Genomic DNA, 18,564 nt, shown 5'->3' with positions numbered 1-18,564 from the left:
TTCAGTAGGGAGCTGTGGGTCTGGGTGCTGTGAGGCTGCAGCCAGCAGAGGGATGGGGGCACTGGCAGGACTGCACGCTCTCCCAGTGGTGGTTATAGTGTGTTGCTTTTCTTCCCCAGAACACCCTGAGTGCAGATGACCAGTCTCCTGAGGACAGCCTCACCCTGAACCCTGAGGAGCACAGGGAATACCCCGAGCTCCAGGCTGCCCACCGGCCATTCCCCAAGCAGCGGTTCAGCCAGGACAACGGGCACACGTCCCTGCAGAGAGACGGACCCAGGTCTTTCCTCCTCGATCTCCCCAACTTCCCTGACCTATCAAAAGCTGATATCAATGGGCAGAATCCCAACATTCAGGTACGAATTTATGTTAACATCTGAGTCTTTTATGACTCGCACAAAGTTGTTTTATTGAACCAAGAGGACTTGCAGCCTGACCTGCATGACATGCAGTCAGAACAGTCTGTCTCTACCAATAGCACCAGGAGAGAATGTATATAATAGAATATAACATAGTCTTATTTATAAAATGTAATATATAAATAATATATATATACTTTTTGTCTCTAAGTTAATGTAAATATTTCATCTCTTTTCTAAATTTCTCCTTGGACAGTATTAATTGCATAAGTCTGGGGATCAGTGTAGACCTGTTTAGGATACTGATCCCATCTCTGTCATTGCCATTTTGGAGCATATTACCTTCATTGATAAATAAGTAGGTATTTAAATTTCTGTCTTCAATTTACTGTTGTAAAATTTGTTTGTGAACAGATCCTCTTTTCGGTATGCTTTTATAAAATGGAATCATCTCCAAAGATTGTAAGAGAACAAGTCTTTCAGTCTCAGCTCAAAATGTGCTGTATGGAACCAAGCCTTAGAGTTAATTTCTGCAGCAGCTGCTTGGAGTAAAAAAAGTTGTCTGTAAGAAACTTGGTTATATGTTATTCCTCAAACTGTTCTTGGGTTTGGAACAGCCTCTTACAAGCCACTTGCATCTTGAAACTTCAAGGATTGGAAAGAGGAAAAAATGAGTGATTTGTTTTTAATTCAGAGCCTTAAAGCAAAATTGGCATTAATAAGCAGTCTTTTTTAACCAAAACAATAAATTCAAATGTTGTTCTGCCTAAGATGTGCTTATAAAAACAATACACTAATAGATCTGGTTTTCTGGTTAAATTAATTCCTGGCTTCTTACAGTCCTCCAGCCCACAAAATTACCATGCTTTTGATATGTGTAAGAAGGACGTATGTAAAGATGTAATAGATCTTCTGGTGAGAGGCCAACAATGCTCAGAGGGCTGGAGCACCTCTCCTGTGAGGACAGGCTGAGGGAGCTGGGGCTGCTCAGCCTCCAGAAGGTTCCAGGGACACCTCAGAGCCCCTTCCAGTTCCTGAAGGGGCTTCAAGAGAGCTGGAGAGGGACGTTTTACAAGGACAAAGAGTTACAGGACAAAGGAGAATGGCTTTAAACTGGCAGAGGGTAATTTTAGTTTAGTTTTAGGAAGAAATTCTTTCCTATGAGGACAGTGAGGCCCTGGCACAGGTTGCCCAGAAGAGCTGTGAATGCCCCATCCCTGGAAGTGTTCAAAGCCAGCTTGGATGGGGCTTTGAACAACCTGGTGTAGCTCCTGGGTGTTCCTGCCCATGGCAGAGGGTTGGAACAAGATGATCTTTGCGGTCCCTTCCAGCCCAAACCATCCCATGATCCCATGACTGGGTGAGGAGGAGCCGCCTCCACATTATCGCTGCATCGTGTTCGCCAATGCCCAGCATTGAGAAGCCTCACAGATTTGGGTCAAGTGCAGGTCTAATACTTGGCTGGCCAAGGCAGTAAACATGTTCAACATGTGGGGCCCGAACACATCTCCCATGCTGGGAGACCCCTTTAAGGAGGCCTTAGGAAGGGAAGGTTGGGAAGGTATAGGGGCCCCAGATTGGGGCACAAGATAAACAGAGTAACATCATTGTTTGAACAGTTTGTAAACCACAGAGGAGGGAAGGAAACAAAAACCTTCTCTGATTGGTAACAACATACAGTGTTTAGACCCAGGAAATAGATAAAAGAGATGGAAATGGTTCCCTGGCTTCTCTTTGTAGTAACTGCTGCTGCTGTGATCTCTTCTTCCACCACCCTGGAGAAGTGTGATCTTGGAAGTGTCAGCAACTACCTCAGCAGTTTTGCTGGACTCTGAGAACTGGGAAGACGAGTCCTGTAAACTGGAAAACATTGGGCAACATTGATCCCAGAGCACTTGTGCACAAGGATGAGCTCTTTCACAAACAGATTCCCTAACTTCTGCAGTGTATTTACTCTGCATTTACTCTGCTTATTCAGGTGCATAAACAGGAATATACAAAGTTCCTCAAGTTCTTGGTTGACAGTCCTGCAGCAGGTCAAGCCTCATGGAGATAAAACTTGCATTAATTCCTTACAGAGTCAGAGAAAGTTTATTTCTTTGCCTAAAGTTTATAAAAGGTGGCCTATTCCTTTAGAAAAAAACCAAGGTTATAGTGAATTCTTGCTTATTACAATACCATACTGACCTGAACAGAAATAGTGACACTTGTTGACTTACAAATTTCTCATCAGCTGTTTGGCAGTGAGAGCAGAATAGATGGTCTTTTTTGCACAGTGGCTTCAGACTATGGAAGTTACAATCCTGGTGGTGTTGATTTAAAAGTCCTCCTGGGACCGTGAGGTTGGAAAGGAGGAAAAAGCCTGTGTCTTAAGATAGCACAATTGCCACGTTTTCTACTCAAAGACTCACAATCTCTTCCCTTCTACTGGTATAAACATACCTAGACCAAAATTAACACCTTTTAAGGGAAATTATACCTGGAAAATTTAAAAATAACAAGACATAAAATTCAGCCAAAAAAGCAGGTGGAAAAGACACTCCAGTGAGTTCTCTTTATGGCCATTCCTTCTCTGGTTCCTGTGAGGTGGCACTTGCTGAATGATGCCCTGGGGTGTGCTCTTTCAGGAGGAAGTGGTAAATACCAGAACACCATCACAAGAATTCAGGAATTCTATGTCTCCATTTATCAGATGATAAGCACATAAGCAGGCTGTCTTCTAGAAAACCCTCAGAAACACCAGTCAGAGCTGCAGTAATTCAAATGCAGTTTGATTCTTTGCATGCAAGACCAGGACAACACTTACTGGCCTTCCTGTGGTGCTCTAGCCTTGTAAATCTCCCATCTTTTCAAGTGGTATTTTGTGCTGTAGTGTTGCTTCCACACTGATTGTTTGAGAGTAACCGCAGGAGCTGCTGTTGAGCAAAGTCTGGCTCCTTGGTTTGGGCTATTTTGTTTGATTCTTTTTTGTCATTTTAACAGTTCTGTCAATGCCTGGAAGATCTCTGGATGAGAATGTGATTACAAAAACTGATCACACGCTTTCTTTGGGTTTCCTTTCACAAGTGGAAAATCCCTTTTGTCTAGGTTTGCACTCGTTGGCTGAACTACCCAAGGGATGCTGATGCATCCTGGGGCAGGGTTATTATTCAGAGTTGGAATTGTTTTTACCCTTGAGTAACAGAATGATGTCAGAGGGGAGGTGTGTAGGAACCTGCCTGCTTTCCATTTCTGATGGGTTTCTCTTGTCTGTTCCAACCAGCCTTCTACAGCTCTCTGCTCTTGGCAACCAACCCTCTGTTTGGAGCCAGATGTTTTGAGCTGCAATTGAATTCTTGCTCTTGTCCCTCCCCTTTTCTTCTTACTGCAGGTTTCCCAGCCCTGTGGACTGTAACAGGTACAGGTGGTGTGCTGCTCTCTGCTGTCCCACTGCTTTGCAGCTGCCCCAGAAGCAGAAAAGGGAAAACTCATAGAATCATAGAATGATTTGGCTTAGAAAGGACCTTAAAGATCACCTAGTTCCACCCCCCTACTGTGGGCAGGGACACCTTCCACTAGATGAGGTTATTCAGAGCCCCTTCCAGCCTGGTCACACCTCCAGGGATGGGGAATCCACAACCTCTGTGGGCAGAAAGGGCATTTTGTTGATATTAATGCTCTTCAGAGAACTCGAATCTTGGTCAAGCTTCACAACCAACAGACCTGAAACACAGCTGGGTGAGCTCCAATTGTGATGGGTGTGTGAAACGTTTTGGATGAGGGGATGGGTTCCAAGTGAAAACTGCACAGGAATAGGTAGGATTCCTGTCTAAAACCATGTTGATGTGCCCTGGAAAACTGATGTAAGTCAGAATATGATTAAATCTGTTGGGATTATTGTCCTCATTTTGAGTTGCAGGATTGGTAGTAATTCATAGGAGTGATTCTGAGCCCAGAAGAAGTTAGTGCTGCCTGCTTGGTGATGTGTTTTTATCATTTTCCATGAGGCCTGTACTATACTCACTAGTCAGGCCACTCCAGTGCTGCTGTGTTAGCTTCGTTATCTATTAGTTCTCTGATTATCTATCTTCTCTCTTCAATGTCTGTTCAGTTACTACCTTTTCTTCCAAAAGCATCTGGACAGACCCCCCCACTCTAGGAACATGCACAGCTACAGAGAAACAAGGCTGTATGATCTGCTTTTTAAAAAGGACTGCAGATTTCAAGCCAGCTCTTCTTTGGGTTTACCCATGGCTGTTCCCCTCACCTCCATTCCATCATAGGTCACCTTTCACCGATTTTATTAGATGTGTTTTTTAGGTGTCATTTTATATTTGTTATTTGAAGCTGCTCTGGGAAGCACTGGAAAGCAACACCCTCTTTGTGTTGTCACAGAGGACTCAGTAGTATCTGACCTGTACGTCTCATCTCTAATGTAGCCCAGGAGGAACTGGAAGGCTCCAGAAGTGTTTGTTTCTTGTAATACCACCAGGGCTGAATAGTTTGAGGCAGCAGTAGAGGAGTTGCCCAGCTGCAGCACTGGAAGCACTATGTAGCCTTCAGGAACTAACTAGTCCTCTGTCAGGCTGGAAGGATTAGTCAGAGCAGGATGCCAGAGGGCCACGGTGCTACTTCCAAGAGCTGTTGCTACCTCTATGCAAGTGTCTTAATGCCGTGGTGTAACAAGATCTCACTGCAGAGGGCAAAATTCAGAGCTGGGTTTCAGATCACATTTTTAATTCTGGGTTCAGTTCAATCCGCCAGAGATTACTAATAGGATTGACCTCATTAAATATGAATTTCAGGTTTAAAGTCACGTTATCTTCTTTGCTCCTAGCAAATTCTGAGAGTCCTTCACTTTTCATCAAGTCCAGAAAACTGTTCTAAGTGACGCGACACAACCAGAAGTAAATTGGTGTCAGTACTGATAGCATTTTAATTGAAGTTGTTATGTGGTGTAAGGTTAGATTTCCCATTTCAATCCCTTACAATGAACTTGTTTCTCTTATCCTGTTACAGCCACCTCACTGCTGACTTGTACATACCCATCTTTACAAAATGGCAAGTTCTGCACTGAAAATAGGCAGCAATTGCGTGGAGGAAACAAGAGGATAGAAATATCGTAGGACCCACTGCTTGCACAATATTGTAAATGCAGTTTTTCCTGAAACACAATCTTCTGGTTGCTTAGGGTAATGTTTACACCAGGAAAGTGAATTCAAAAACATTGTGTCAGTAAACAGGATGAAGAACACAGGACTTTTTGTGCGCTCCAACAGGCGGGGATAATATTTATCTTCTGTATATTTTTGGCCAGGAGAAAATTGGATGTTGGTGTCTGAGGACATCTGTGCTCGATACACTTGTCTCATTAGAAATTGCCTGCAAATTTGTTGTTTTAACCTACCTATGCCAAGTGCTTCTAACAGTTTTTAGAGGAATGTCCTTAGTTGTAGCTTATACAACCATAAAAGAAGTGGCTTCATTTTAGGTTTGAATACTTCTGGGCATGATTGTGGATTTATACAAGAACTGTGTTACCACAGACATTTTGGGCAGCTTGAGGGAAAAAAAATCTTTACAGTTTTGATAATCACGGGATGAAGAAATCAGTCTTTGAAATAGTCTCCAAGATAGAAATACTAAACCAGATCTATTTTTTAATTTTTAAGAGGACATGTTTTTGTTGGAATAGTTATAGAGCATGAAAGCTTTTCCAGAGCTGCTCTAAATGTCCATTTTTTATGACTCTGCTTCTGGATCTGATTTCTTCTTTCGGCTCCCAGTATAGCAACAAGTTCCATGTTTGACTACCATGTATATGGACAAATATATGGGTCTGGATATATGTACAGTCATGGACTCATGCTGTTAAATCTGGGAAAAATTCAATGAATGCTGATTTTTCCAAATTTTAGGCTGGAATAGGGGAGGAATAGCTCACCTGAAGCAGCAGCCTCTTCTCACACCTCTGCCCTAACCTTTGGGTCATATGATGGAGGGATTAGTAGAATTATGCACTGATTTCCTCCCTGCCTCTGGGAGGTCCATAAATTAAATGGAGCTGGGCCAAGTCCCTGACAAGACTGCGACAAAGTTGACTGAAGCTGCCTCCTAATTTCTGACAGTGGAAGTTCAGACAATCCCAGGATTCTTTAGAATTTCTTTCACTCCATGGTTTTTATGCCCCATGTCAAACAAACACCTTGGGAACCAAAGCTTAAGGCAGCAGAGAGTGGGACACAGGTGTGTGTCAGACCAACACACTGCATTTTGGTTTTGCCATTTTCGAGCTTTAAATGGGCTGTGTATTGGAAAACTCATTTTGAAAGCCTTCCTTGGTGGTAAAAACAGACTGAAGGGGATATGTGATTGCACAGATGTGTCTGGAAAGTAGGTTGGTGGCAGTGCTGCTGGAGGTCTGATGAGGTTTGGTGGAGCTGGAGGTGCATGGGCTCCTCCTGCCTGTCCTCACCAATGTAGCACCAAGCTCAGCAGGAGCTTCTCTGTCCCTCCAAACGCTCTTTTCCATAAACCGGCTTGGCATCATTAGTCAGTATTTAAAATCAAATCCCTCTGGTTCATGAAACTGTACCTGGCTGAAATAATGGGAGTTCATGGGGATTGACTGTCACACAACTGCAGATCAGCAAAGCAAATAGAATGATTATCATTGTTTTTTTATCAGAGGACTTGGTTTGGGTTTTTTGTTTTGCTTGGTTTTTCCACTTTGCTGAGTCATTGCTTACAGAGTTGGTGTGGTCTTAAAAATACTTGTTACTGAAGTACTAAAGTCATGCTAATTTTCAGGTGGGGAGCACCAAATTCCCACTACTGGCCAGCAGTGCAGTGTTTGCTGCTCACTTATTGTGAAAACTTTGTTTTCCTTGGATAGATGCAGCAATTTTGAGGCCCTGAACTAACCCTGATGTTTTCAAACTTATGAAATCCGTTTTAATTCTTGGTCTGTAGAAACTGAGATTTAATGAAGCAGTCATTCCAATTCCATATTTAGCCTGAGAGTTAAATATCTCTTGTGTAAAGATGCCATTAGGCTGACAACTGCACTTTCTCTTGCTCTTGCTCTGTCTCTCTGTGGACCTTCGTAGTAGCCTCAAAGTAGTTTCATTTCAATAGCTTTGTCTATGGTCAAATGCAAAGCGTGAAATCAAAATCTCCTTTCTCCATAAAAAAGGATGTGTGGGCATTGTCTGTGTCTGCATCTACAAAGCTGTGGCAGCACTTCTGCTTTGCTTCCTGTGCCACACTCCTCCATGGATCTCAGGTAGCTGTCACCTGTCCTTTCTTTTTCCTGTGTCTCGTGAGTTTGTTAATAACAGTTGTATAAAACTAACATTTTATCCACAGTGCACATCCACATTGCCATGTAAATGACTTTTATCATAATAGTACATTATTCTGTTTTTCCTGGTTTTATACAACCTGATTTTCATGGTGTACTGTCTTGAAAGACTGCCTTGTAAATCTGCAAAACACTGACAATGCCTCCATACCTATTAAACATTATGGGCATATCTGGCAGTCACTTCTGGTTGTTCAGCCAGTCCGATGTGATCGCTGAACCACCTTAGCATGAAACATCCAGAGCACTTCATGATTTATCTGTGGCCAGGCAATGCTTCCATCAGAGCCAAGGTTCCTGCTGGCTAGTCCCTGCTTCTACCTAAATAGCCACCTATGTGCATATCCAAGAATTTCACAATTACATTGTTCAGCATAGAAAAGCAATAATCAAGGGTTGCTCCTACACGGAATCGTATTTACATTCATGGTGTCTGTGAGGGAATTGGGCAGCAAGCTTTGCATTTTGGCCCTGGGCTTCTGTAGAAACCATAAACAGGTTGACCATAACAGGTCATTATACTCCCCAGCATGAAAAGAGGACCTGTTTCATAGGGCTTTGCAGCACGTTGATGGTCAAAGGAGCTGCTGGCTCCCAGCATTGCCTCAGAGTGTGGTTTCATGTAGTGGCAACAACTGGACTGCTGCCAGAGGACAAGACAGATGCAAGCCCAGAGACAGCTTGGGCTCTGCATCTTCACCTTCACTCTCATGGGCTTACTTAGCCTGTCTCGTGTCAGTCCAAGTCGTTGGAGTGAGCTCTGCACTCTCGTATGCTTCATGCTTTCCTCCAATTAGAGTACAGATTTGATTTTCTTTTTCCTGGTCAGCTCTAAACATCTTTTCCCCATGAGGCTGCAAAGGTTTTGGGCACAGCCCGGGTTATTACTTTGTGCAGCATTTTTCCTAGCCTTTGTTCCAAGGTCTGATTCAGCAGAGGTAGCAGAAGGAACGGCTCAGTCACTGCATGTCTCTGGGCTCAGTAATCCCCACATGGTTCACAACATTTGAACCCCATGGTGTTGCACAGCCCCTCTGCAAGGCAGTGCCAGGCTGTATGGAAAGTTTTGGCTGTACAGAAAGTTTTGGCTGTATAGAAAGTTTCCCACTGACCAGGCTGGTCTGTTTGAACTGCACAGGTTACCATTGAAGTGGTGGATGGCCCCGACACCGAGACAGACAAGGATGTGCAGAAGGAGAGCAGCAAGTCCAGCTGGCCAGTCCCATCTCCTGACTGGAGGAGCTGGTGGCAGAGATCCTCCACCTTGACTCGCATGAGCAGTGGTGACCAGGACTACAAGTATGACAGCACTACTGAGGACAGCAACTTCCTGAACCCTCTCGGTGGGTGGGATGGTCATGCTCCAAGTCACCGCACCTTCGAGGCCAAGGAGCAGCCAGAGTACGGTGAGTTTGCGTTCCAGGCCTCAGATGGGCATCTTGGGATCGTAAAAACGAGCTTGGGGGAAATGAGAATGGGGAGGCATCGCTGAGAGCACGCCAAGCAAAATAGGATTTTTCAACATGTGGCTTTTGTTCATCAGCTTTTAAATACAAATCTGTGCAGATGCACATGCTGTACTGTGGTAGCTGCATTCCACTGGTAAGTCTATAATCTTGAAAATCATACCAGTTATCCCAGAAGAGGGCCCTTTTTTAGTCCAAAGTGTGCTTTTTTTAAAAGCAGAGGAAACAAGGTTTCGTATTTATTTTTAGAGTAAGGGTAAGTACAAATTTAGAATCATGCGGTGGTTTGAGAACCAGATACAACTATGGGGGGATAAATAAGCAAGACCTAAAACGTGGTAATATTTGGTGGATACACAAATAAGATGAATTATGTTGGTGCATGTGTGGGGAGTGGCATATGCAGCAGGAACATTGTGTATTTGCGTGTGTAATTCTCTTCCAGATGTGTCACGGCGAAAACAATTGTTTTCAGCTTGTTGTATGAAACAGTTGCAGAAACTAGAAACAGAGAGGAGCTGCAGCTATTCCCTGCCCCAGCAGGCTGTGACTATCCACATGGGAATGACCCAAGGGAGGTGAGCTAAACTGTGCTCACAGGAAGCTCAGAGCCCCCTTGGATTTAAGTTGAATGTAAACATAGGCAACTGCTAGCCCAAACAAGGTTTCAAAGCCACAGTACTTTTACCCTGATACTTCTGTTGTGTTCTCCAGAGTGGCTGTCATGCACTGATTCAGTCTTGTTTTTCCCGTCATTTAGTTAACTTTAAGTCTTAGACTTTTAACAATCGAGAGAGACTTTTTGTGGAATTGTCTATTTAAACACATGTGCATTAAATTTTCTGCCAGAAGATTAAAGTCTATCCCTTCTTTTTGCACCTACATATATTTGTGGGCTGGGTTTATGGCCAAGAGTTTGAATCTTAGGTAGTTATTCATTTAAGTTAAATAAAATTGCTTTCACAAATAATTGTGGTAGGAAAAAAATAGTAAGAATTACAAGTATAAAAATAGGAGGAACAGGTTGAGCTCCAGCTGCAAATCTAGCCTGGTATATTTAGTCGTGTGTTTCCTAGGGCAGTGTAAACACCAGGTAGGTCTAAAAATTATCCTAGAACTCTCTCCTGAACACCAGAGCATCCTGCTAATTGGGAACAACTCCTGGTCTCCTGACTGACCTAAAATGCCGTGTGCCATTGGCCTTGTCCAGGAGGATGTAGCAGCAGATCCTGCCCCTCTGGGGCTTTGAGGCTTGTTCCTCCCATTGGCCTGCTCACAGCTTTCATGGTTCTATCACCCTCCTCCTGCCCCTGCCAAAACCCACTCCTTGCCCTTCCTGGGCCTCTTGGGCTCTTTGACAGGCATTGCACCTGCTCACCTGCCCTATTCCTTGCCAGCCACATGGAGGAAAACCTCATAGTTGGAAAAGAGCTGAGAAGGAGAGCTGGGCCAGGGAGAGAGGGCTGATCATGTTTTCCTGAGACATCTGATGGCTTTTCAGAGTGTTGTAGTGCCTGCCTATTGGCAGATCCCAGAGCCACGTGTCTTTGCACACTGAGGCTGACCATGTTCCCACCCACATCACACTGCGGACACCGATTCCAGCGTGGTGGCTTCCCAACTGTCAGCCATGTGAGAGAAGGAGGAGAAACACAGAAGGTCCCTGCCACAAGGAACTCCCATCTTAGGCAGCTTGCTACGAGTGAGATATATAACCTTCCCATACTCCTGGCAATAAATGTTTAATAGCACCCCACAGAGTTGTCGTCAGTCATTACATATGGTACAAATCAAGTTATGTGTTCTGCTAACCAGCTCAGGAAGCCCACAGACAGCATGGAATGGCGTGTAGCACAGAGGCCAGGGAAGGCAGGGCTCTGTCCCTGGGTCTTGTGTGGCTTAGGTGCTATAGCTATGGAGCAGGGCTGGCTCAGAGCCACCAAAGCAGATACTGCTTTGCTTCCAGTGCTGGTGTGACCCAGAGGAGCTGCGGCTGCAAGTTATGATCACAGTTAAATATCTCCTGTAGGTTGCAGAGAAGACCATTCCCTCAGCTGGGGAGGCCAGTGGGGAGGCAAGGAAACTGGAATGTGTTCTGGATGTCTGTTTGGTGGCCTTCCCAAGGTGGGATGCAGAACAGTTAACAAAGGAGATTGGTGCTGAGTGGTGTAGAGGCCGAGCTGTGGAGGTGCACACTTGGAATCCTGTAAAGTCATGATTCATTTTCTGAAGGTTCCTGCTCGTAAACAGTCCCATTTGATGTTATTTAATAATTCACCACAAATTGCGAGTTGCTCTCAGTGCAAAATGTGTATGCAGTTCCCAGTACTCGTAGCAATATTTTTGAAATATCTGTTCCCTGTTGAAGCAAAATTGCAATTTTCACTCATGACTCTCAACTTCCCATCACCCAATACAGCTCTTGCCCTGAAAATTAATTGGGTACTGTTGTCCTATTGCTGTGTGTTTTGAAAAGACAAAAAAGAAAACTTCATTTATCCCATACCTGCTTAGTCTGGGGTCAGCAAACATATTCCTGTATACAGGGAGATTACGTGGATAGATGTGTACTGTTAGTTCACGACCCAGCTTTGCAGCTGAGGATTCTCAGCTGCCAAAAGGTCAAAAGAGAAAGGAAATATTTTTTCAAATAATGTTGCCTGCATTTCCCTGAGGAGCATCAAGTGTGAAAACCATTTAAACAGCAGTCTTGCGCCTGGCGTTCAGCCCGAGCTTCAGGTAGAGACATCTGGATTCCATTCCTGTTTTGCCTTCTTAATAAAAACCACTACACGGTAGTTTTTTGGGCAGTAGGAGTTTTGTTTCTTCATTTCCTTCCTCGTCTCTGTTCTTACACAGATTACATTGACGGGGAGGGCGACTGGAGCGCGTGGTCCCCGTGCAGCGTCACCTGCGGCAGCGGGAACCAGAAGCGGACGCGCTCCTGCGGATACGCCTGCACGGCCACCGAGTCCCGCACCTGCGACAGGCCCAACTGCCCAGGTGTGCTGCTGTGTGCCCGGGGGATGGGGAGGGGGCACAGAGCAGGGACAGCCCTCCTGTGCTTAAAGCCTGGGGCCCATTTGCTCCCTGGCAAGGTAGAAATTCCAGGGGGAAAAGACACACTGATTTTCAACGCCATTTATGACATGGCAGGTCCTTTCATAGCAATAATACACTGCTAGAGGCAGTCCACTATCCCCTGAGACTTAAACAGCAAGCACAGGCTTTTTTCAGGTCATTTTTGTGCACAGGAGGTTTGTATTCCAAAGGGTGTAATCTAGTCTTGTGAAACAAATTTGTGTTCATTTTAGAATTTCAAACCAGCTGTGCTGTTACCTCAGCGAGCTCCCGTTTTGCTGTGCAGGGAATGGGCATGCCTGCATGGTGAACAGGGATGAGGGAATGTGGAGTTTTAGCTTGAACAGATTCAGAAAATATTGGTCCTACCCATCCACAGGCATCGACATGTAAAATGTCCCTGCTGTCCCACAGTCTTCACTTTGGCAAAAGCAAGGCTGAGTGCTCAAACCTACATCATAAAAATTTTAAGCTGCTATGGAAAACTTTGCCATGATGTTCTTTAAATGCTGCTGGATGTTTGGATTTAGACCAGTTGGTCATGCAGTAGCTGCCACAATGCACAGGGTGGGTGCAAGTTCATTACTTTGCAAGATCCGAGAGAAGTGAAAACAAGCCGTGGTGGTTTGCATTACACTGAGTTTACTTAATGACTCAGAAAGGCAGAAGTTCTTAAACTGCAGGTCAGGCTTTTTTTAATGGGAAGTAAAATGTCAGAAGTGCTGGAGAGCAGACTCAGTGAAAGCGTTGGAGAGGTTTTTCCCACTCATACATAGATGCATGTTTCCATTGCAAGGCAACGGCTGCCAGCCAGTCCTGGAGAAAATTGTTTCTGGATGCCCTCATACATCCTGAAACCTCAATAATAAGGGGTTAATTCCAGAAGAAAGCATGTAGCCCCCAGTTATATTCTCCAGTATTTATTACCAGCTAGCATCAAACAGTGGCAAACTTGAAAGAATATATTATGTCATATAACAGACCTCCAACGATCAGCAAGAAAAATATATTCAGTCTTTGAGGCTGTGCTGACATTTTTAAAATTACAAGGGCAAAGCTCAGCTTCTGCTGATTATAATTCCAGCAGTGAATTACTGCCCTGTAATGGGTTCTTGGGCATCTATTATTCTGCATCTAGTGCTGCAGTTAAGGCAAAACCCTATGATAATTTTGTTGAAAAGTGGCCTGAGGCTGTTTTGAAGCTTTGCAAGCCACTATTATACCCCAGTTCAGGAGATCAGGAGAAAGTTCATTGGCAAGAAGATGGATGGTGAATAGACTTCATTATTAACCGTATAGTTATCATATATTAAAGATCTTTCTGCTCTCTTTGGAGGTCTTTAATTCAATGGAGAGGAAAAAAACCCCAAACCTGTTCAAATGCTTCTTTGAGATATTTGTTATAAGGCTACATGGCACAGAAACATTAGGCTGGTTGATAGGCTGAACTAAAGCAGCAACAAAAGGATGTTTACTTTGGCAAGATCAGTTAATACATTTTTCTGGCAATCTCTGTCTCTCTACTGATAGCAAACACTTAACTGGAGGTTGGTGGAAGATCCTCATAGGTTAAGATCCTGATATTTTATTTGATAGCTATCAGTGGTGGGGATGGATTTGCTTGGGGAGTTATCTCTCGTCTCCTCACACCTTTCAAATTCCTGGCACTGGGAGAGAACAACAAGCACCAGTCATCTTGTAACAGCATCATTCTTCCATGTCATTCCTGAAAAATGCTCATCCACATACAGAGATGAACATACTCACCTGTCTTCAGGCATGCTACTGTTTTACCCTCCTAACACCACAGATTCCTTGGTCATTATAATTCTAAAGGAGCACTGCCTCCAGCAGCAGCCTCAGATTGCTTCCCTGCCAAACAACAGCACCTTGCAGAGCCTGGGGCAGGAGGGGATGGTGTGAGGCAGCTAATCCCATTGTGTTTTAGAGGGAAACACCAGCACCACTAACACGTGTTTGCCTTAGGGATTGAGGATACCTTCCGGACAGCAGCCACGGAGGTGAGCCTGCTCGCAGGGAGTGAAGACTTCAACGCTACCAAACTGTTTGAAGTTGGTAAGCAGCCGAGTCAATCTTTCAGTAATAGATAAGGGACTTCCTTAGGTTTGTCTTGGGACCAAAATACTGAGTTTACCACTAAAAATGTCAGTAATAACAGCTATTTAATAACTTGCTTCCATTTATGATCTGAACCTTAGTTTGTGTCAGTCACAGAATCTTTCTCTTCTTAAGTCTTAGCAAATTCCTGTGCTTATTACATCATAAAATGATTATTGTCTGTCCTAATTGAGAAAAGATCTGTAAGGCTCCACACTAATGGAGGGGAAAAAGTCCAACACTCTTTAGCATTTTTCTGAAACAGACATGAATGGAAGACACTATAAAAGCATTTTAGAGATAGCTGTCAGATTAAAAAAAAAAAGGCAATGACTTTTATGAGCATGCATAGCTTTTATAGCTGTGTGTGCTGCAGTGGGGGTAGCCAAAGCAATTTTACAGGCCATGGTTTGGTTCTGATCTATCTAAAATTCAGCCCAACCTCTGTAATCTTCTGATTTCATCCCTCCAATGAAACCGTAGTGTGGCCACTCAGAGACACTGGATGCTGGACTAAATAAATAGTGTAACCCAGCACCTCCCTCCTATGGTGGCTGAGCACAATAGTTAATGACAGCCAGGAGGCGACTCTTTAAGGAGATAGAAAATCAGGATACAGATCACTAAGTAAATATTTTGCAAGAATGTTTGCTGTGAGAGTTTTAGGTCCCTGTTAGCTCCTCTGCTGCACAGTCCAGATGAATAAGTGTGGAGCAAGATGTGCAGGGGGTTTTTGGCAGCCTGTAACTGATACAGACACTTTAAATAATGTTTTATGTAAGAGATGTTTAACTGGATTCTCCCAAGACTCTTGCAAAATAATAAAGTGCCAGTATTAAATATGCTACTGGTCTATAAATCTCTGTAATCCCAGCTATATGCCATGGCTCTGGTGCCATTAAATTCCCCTAATGTACAGCCACTCTGATGTTATGTCACATATGCCCTTTTAGAATCTGAATCACTTTTGGCTGCATTTGCCAGCTAAGATGTCAGTCTCTGTTTAAACTGCAGGCACTTGAAATACCACTTTGGGAAAGTACAGACCAAGTAGAAAAAAGTATTTGTTGGTTAAAAGAAAGACTGAATTAGGGCTCGAAATAAACTTCAGAAAAAGTAATCCAGGCTTTGCTTGCCATCTTGGAATCTCTAGTATCATGAGAAAATCCTTCAATGACATCTGACACTTACCAGGTAAGTGTGTTCTGACTAGGGGTTCCAGCTGCAGACTGGAACCAAATCACTGCGATTTCCCTATTTCTCTTGCTTCTAAACCCTCAATAGTGACTCTTGTGGGGTTATCAGCAGCTTAATTAGAACTTGCCAGGTAGAAGAAATGTCCCATGTTCTTAGTGTCCTGGTTCTGCACTGTAACTCAAGACTAGCATTGCCTGGGACCCTAAAGTCAGTGGCATCTGTGATTTCTTTATCTGACAAGGCAGCACATTAACACGTTGCAGGAAGGGCAGCAAACCATGGCTGCCCATTCTTTCTAAAGCAAAGCAGTGGTGCTGAACAGTTAGGCTTGACTCATTTGTTATCTCCGATCCCACCAACTGGGATGCTGCATAATGTATCCTAAGTTCCTGTTTCCTGCCCTTAAACAGATACTGATAGCTGTGAAAGATGGATGAGCTGCAAGAGCGAGTTCCTGAAGAAGTACATGCACAAAGTGGTCAACGATCTGCCCAGCTGCCCGTGCTCCTACCCCCGAGAGGTTGCTTACAGCACTGCTGAGATCTATGATCGACTCAAGAGGAAAAACTTCCGCTGGAAAGACGCGAGTGGCCCCAAAGAAAAGCTGGAGATCTACAAGCCCACGGCGCGGTACTGCATCCGCTCCATGCTGTCCCTGGAGAGCACGACGCTGGCGGCACAGCACTGCTGCTACGATGATAACATGCAGCTCATCACCAGGGGCAAAGGGGCAGGGACTCCAAACCTCATCAGCATCGAGTTCTCAGCAGAACTCCATTACAAAGTGGACATCCTGCCTTGGATCATTTGCAAAGGTGACTGGAGCCGCTACAACGAGGCTCGGCCTCCCAACAATGGGCAGAAGTGCACAGAGAACCCCTCAGATGAGGACTACTACAAGCAGTTTCAAGAAGCAAGGGAATACTGAGAAGGTTTTCCACCTCCTCAGACACAAAATAGCATTCGTTTCCTGGATGCCAAAGAACTGGTGGTGGCTGCTGCATTGGCTCCTTGACAGGGGTTGGTCAGTTCTTTCTAATGAATGTATATAGTTGTAATATAATACATAAGTATTTTTCATAGTGTGTGTAATTTATAAACATTTATCTCTCTATCTCACACACACCTATTTTTACATACAGACATACATAAATCTTGTCCTGGTAGGATTTTATACCACAATAACATTCATGTAATAATGTGCATTTCATTTTATTTCCCAGCTGTAACATAATGGGGGGCTGGGGGTGGGCAGCTGCCATCTCCATCGGGCCCCAAGGCCCCAGCTGAGGAGGCACATATTTAAAAGTTGTTAAAAACAATAGGATTGAAGAATGTACTCTTCCATATGGGAATGGTTTACAAGATTAATGCACCTACAGCATCAATTTTCTCTATAATTGATTTCATGACTAGTCATATCTAAGAAGGGAAGAATTTTTTTTTTGGAAGGGTAATAGTCAAAAGTGAATACAGAGAATTCCTGGCAATTTTTTCTTGGAATTCTTCCTGTTACCTTCTAGCTCAGGTCTTTGCAGTCCATCTGGGGTAGGCTTGCAGGAAGATGCAGCTGTGGTTTTCCCATGGGCCAGAAAAGGACCTGATGCACTGGTTTTGCAAGAGTCACAAACAGGCAACTCCAGGTGACATCTCAGACATGGAGCTGCAGCTGTCAGGGTTTACATCTGGTGCTGGGGAGCAGATCTTCAAGGCAGCTACCGGTGAGCTGAGCATGCTGTAAGACATTGGAGGAGTCAGGCAGCGAAGTAATCCATGTCAAAGGAAAAAAAATCACAGTTCCTTCCCAATTTTTAATATGAAGAATATTTGGATCTTCTTGTTTCTTTCTTTTAAGAAAAGAAAGAAGTTTATTTTTTAAAGAACAGGAAAAATGGAATCCACAAGTCTAAGTCCCCTGGGATAAAGCAATTAACCAGCCCTTTTCCCCCATTTTTCTCATGCTGAGTGCCCGGTGTCCTACAGAAGTGGCTATTCTTTAAGGAAGCTCTCTGGGAAGAACTATTGGTGAGTTAAAATGTCTTAATTTTTTTTAAAAAAAGCTAGCATTATTTTTGTAAAGTATTTATTGAATTGTAACAATAACTCACATGTGGGATATGCCTCTAAGATGAAAGGCTTCTGTAGATGGAACTTGATTGCCAAGAATATGACTGTTGTTAGGCAAAGGTTTTAATTCCAAATTTTTATAAAGTACATACATACCTGTCATTAAGCAGCTCATACCTGCATTCTTATGAAAGATGAAAAAATATTACACCATGGGTAAATAAATACTTACAGTTCCATCCTGCAAAAGACTGCCTTGCTGCAAGTCAGTGTCTTCATTTGGCAAACTCAGGCTCAGTGTTCCCAGGGAAATGCCTGTCTTGGGGTTCTGTGGGCTGACACACATTGCGTGTCCTGCAGTGGAGCCTCACACAGCAGTAAAGCCGACCATCATCGCAGTCAGTCTGAGCTGAAAGAGTACAGAAAATTCCTTCTGCTGGACACAGACACACAGGGATGGTCTTTAAGGTCCCTTCCAACCCAAACCATTCCAGGCTTTCATGAGATGCTGTAGATCTTTGGCTCTGTTGGCCGTTCAGGTCTGTTTGATTGCGACCCCACAGACTGACGTGTGTGTGCCCCAGCTCTGACACAGGCACTACAACCCTGTCGAGTCTGGGCAGGGTCAGGCTGGTGTTGGTCTGCCCAGGTAGTGCCCAGCAGAGGATTCAAAAGCAGCCTGGACCTCCAAGCAAAGCTACTGCACATCTGCAACAGCAGCTGCTCTGCTGAGGTAACCTTGGCAGCTGGAAACCTTGGCCAAGTCATCGGAGCTTCCCGGCACAGGCTTGAGTTGGAGTTGTGGGGAGATGTGGATGAGTTCTAGCACAAGCTGGTAGTAGCAAAACATGGTTAGTTGAGCAAGAGGGTAAACATGGGGGTCACCCCTTAATTGTTATCAAAACCAGATTTGGTAAATTCTTGCAAGGTCATA

General features: G+C 44.1%; 1 protein-coding gene across 1 annotated transcript in view; it reads left to right on the top strand.

Annotated features, from left to right (window-relative positions):
• The window catches only part of ISM1 (isthmin 1), a 39,704-nt gene extending 21,837 nt beyond the window's left edge, over positions 1 to 17,867 (top strand). The window contains exons 3-7 of the mRNA XM_071548099.1: positions 120 to 356; positions 8,840 to 9,107; positions 12,027 to 12,170; positions 14,235 to 14,324; positions 15,974 to 17,867. Coding sequence (XP_071404200.1) covers positions 120 to 356; positions 8,840 to 9,107; positions 12,027 to 12,170; positions 14,235 to 14,324; positions 15,974 to 16,491 — 1,257 coding nt within the window. The 3' untranslated portion in view covers positions 16,492 to 17,867. The remainder of the gene's footprint in view (positions 1 to 119; positions 357 to 8,839; positions 9,108 to 12,026; positions 12,171 to 14,234; positions 14,325 to 15,973) is intronic.
• The last annotated feature ends 697 nt before the right edge of the window (positions 17,868 to 18,564 follow it).

Source organism: Pithys albifrons, chromosome 2, assembly GCF_047495875.1.
Source record: "Pithys albifrons albifrons isolate INPA30051 chromosome 2, PitAlb_v1, whole genome shotgun sequence".
Classification (NCBI taxonomy): domain Eukaryota; kingdom Metazoa; phylum Chordata; class Aves; order Passeriformes; family Thamnophilidae; genus Pithys; species Pithys albifrons.
This window is presented reverse-complemented; position numbering and strand designations above follow the sequence as displayed.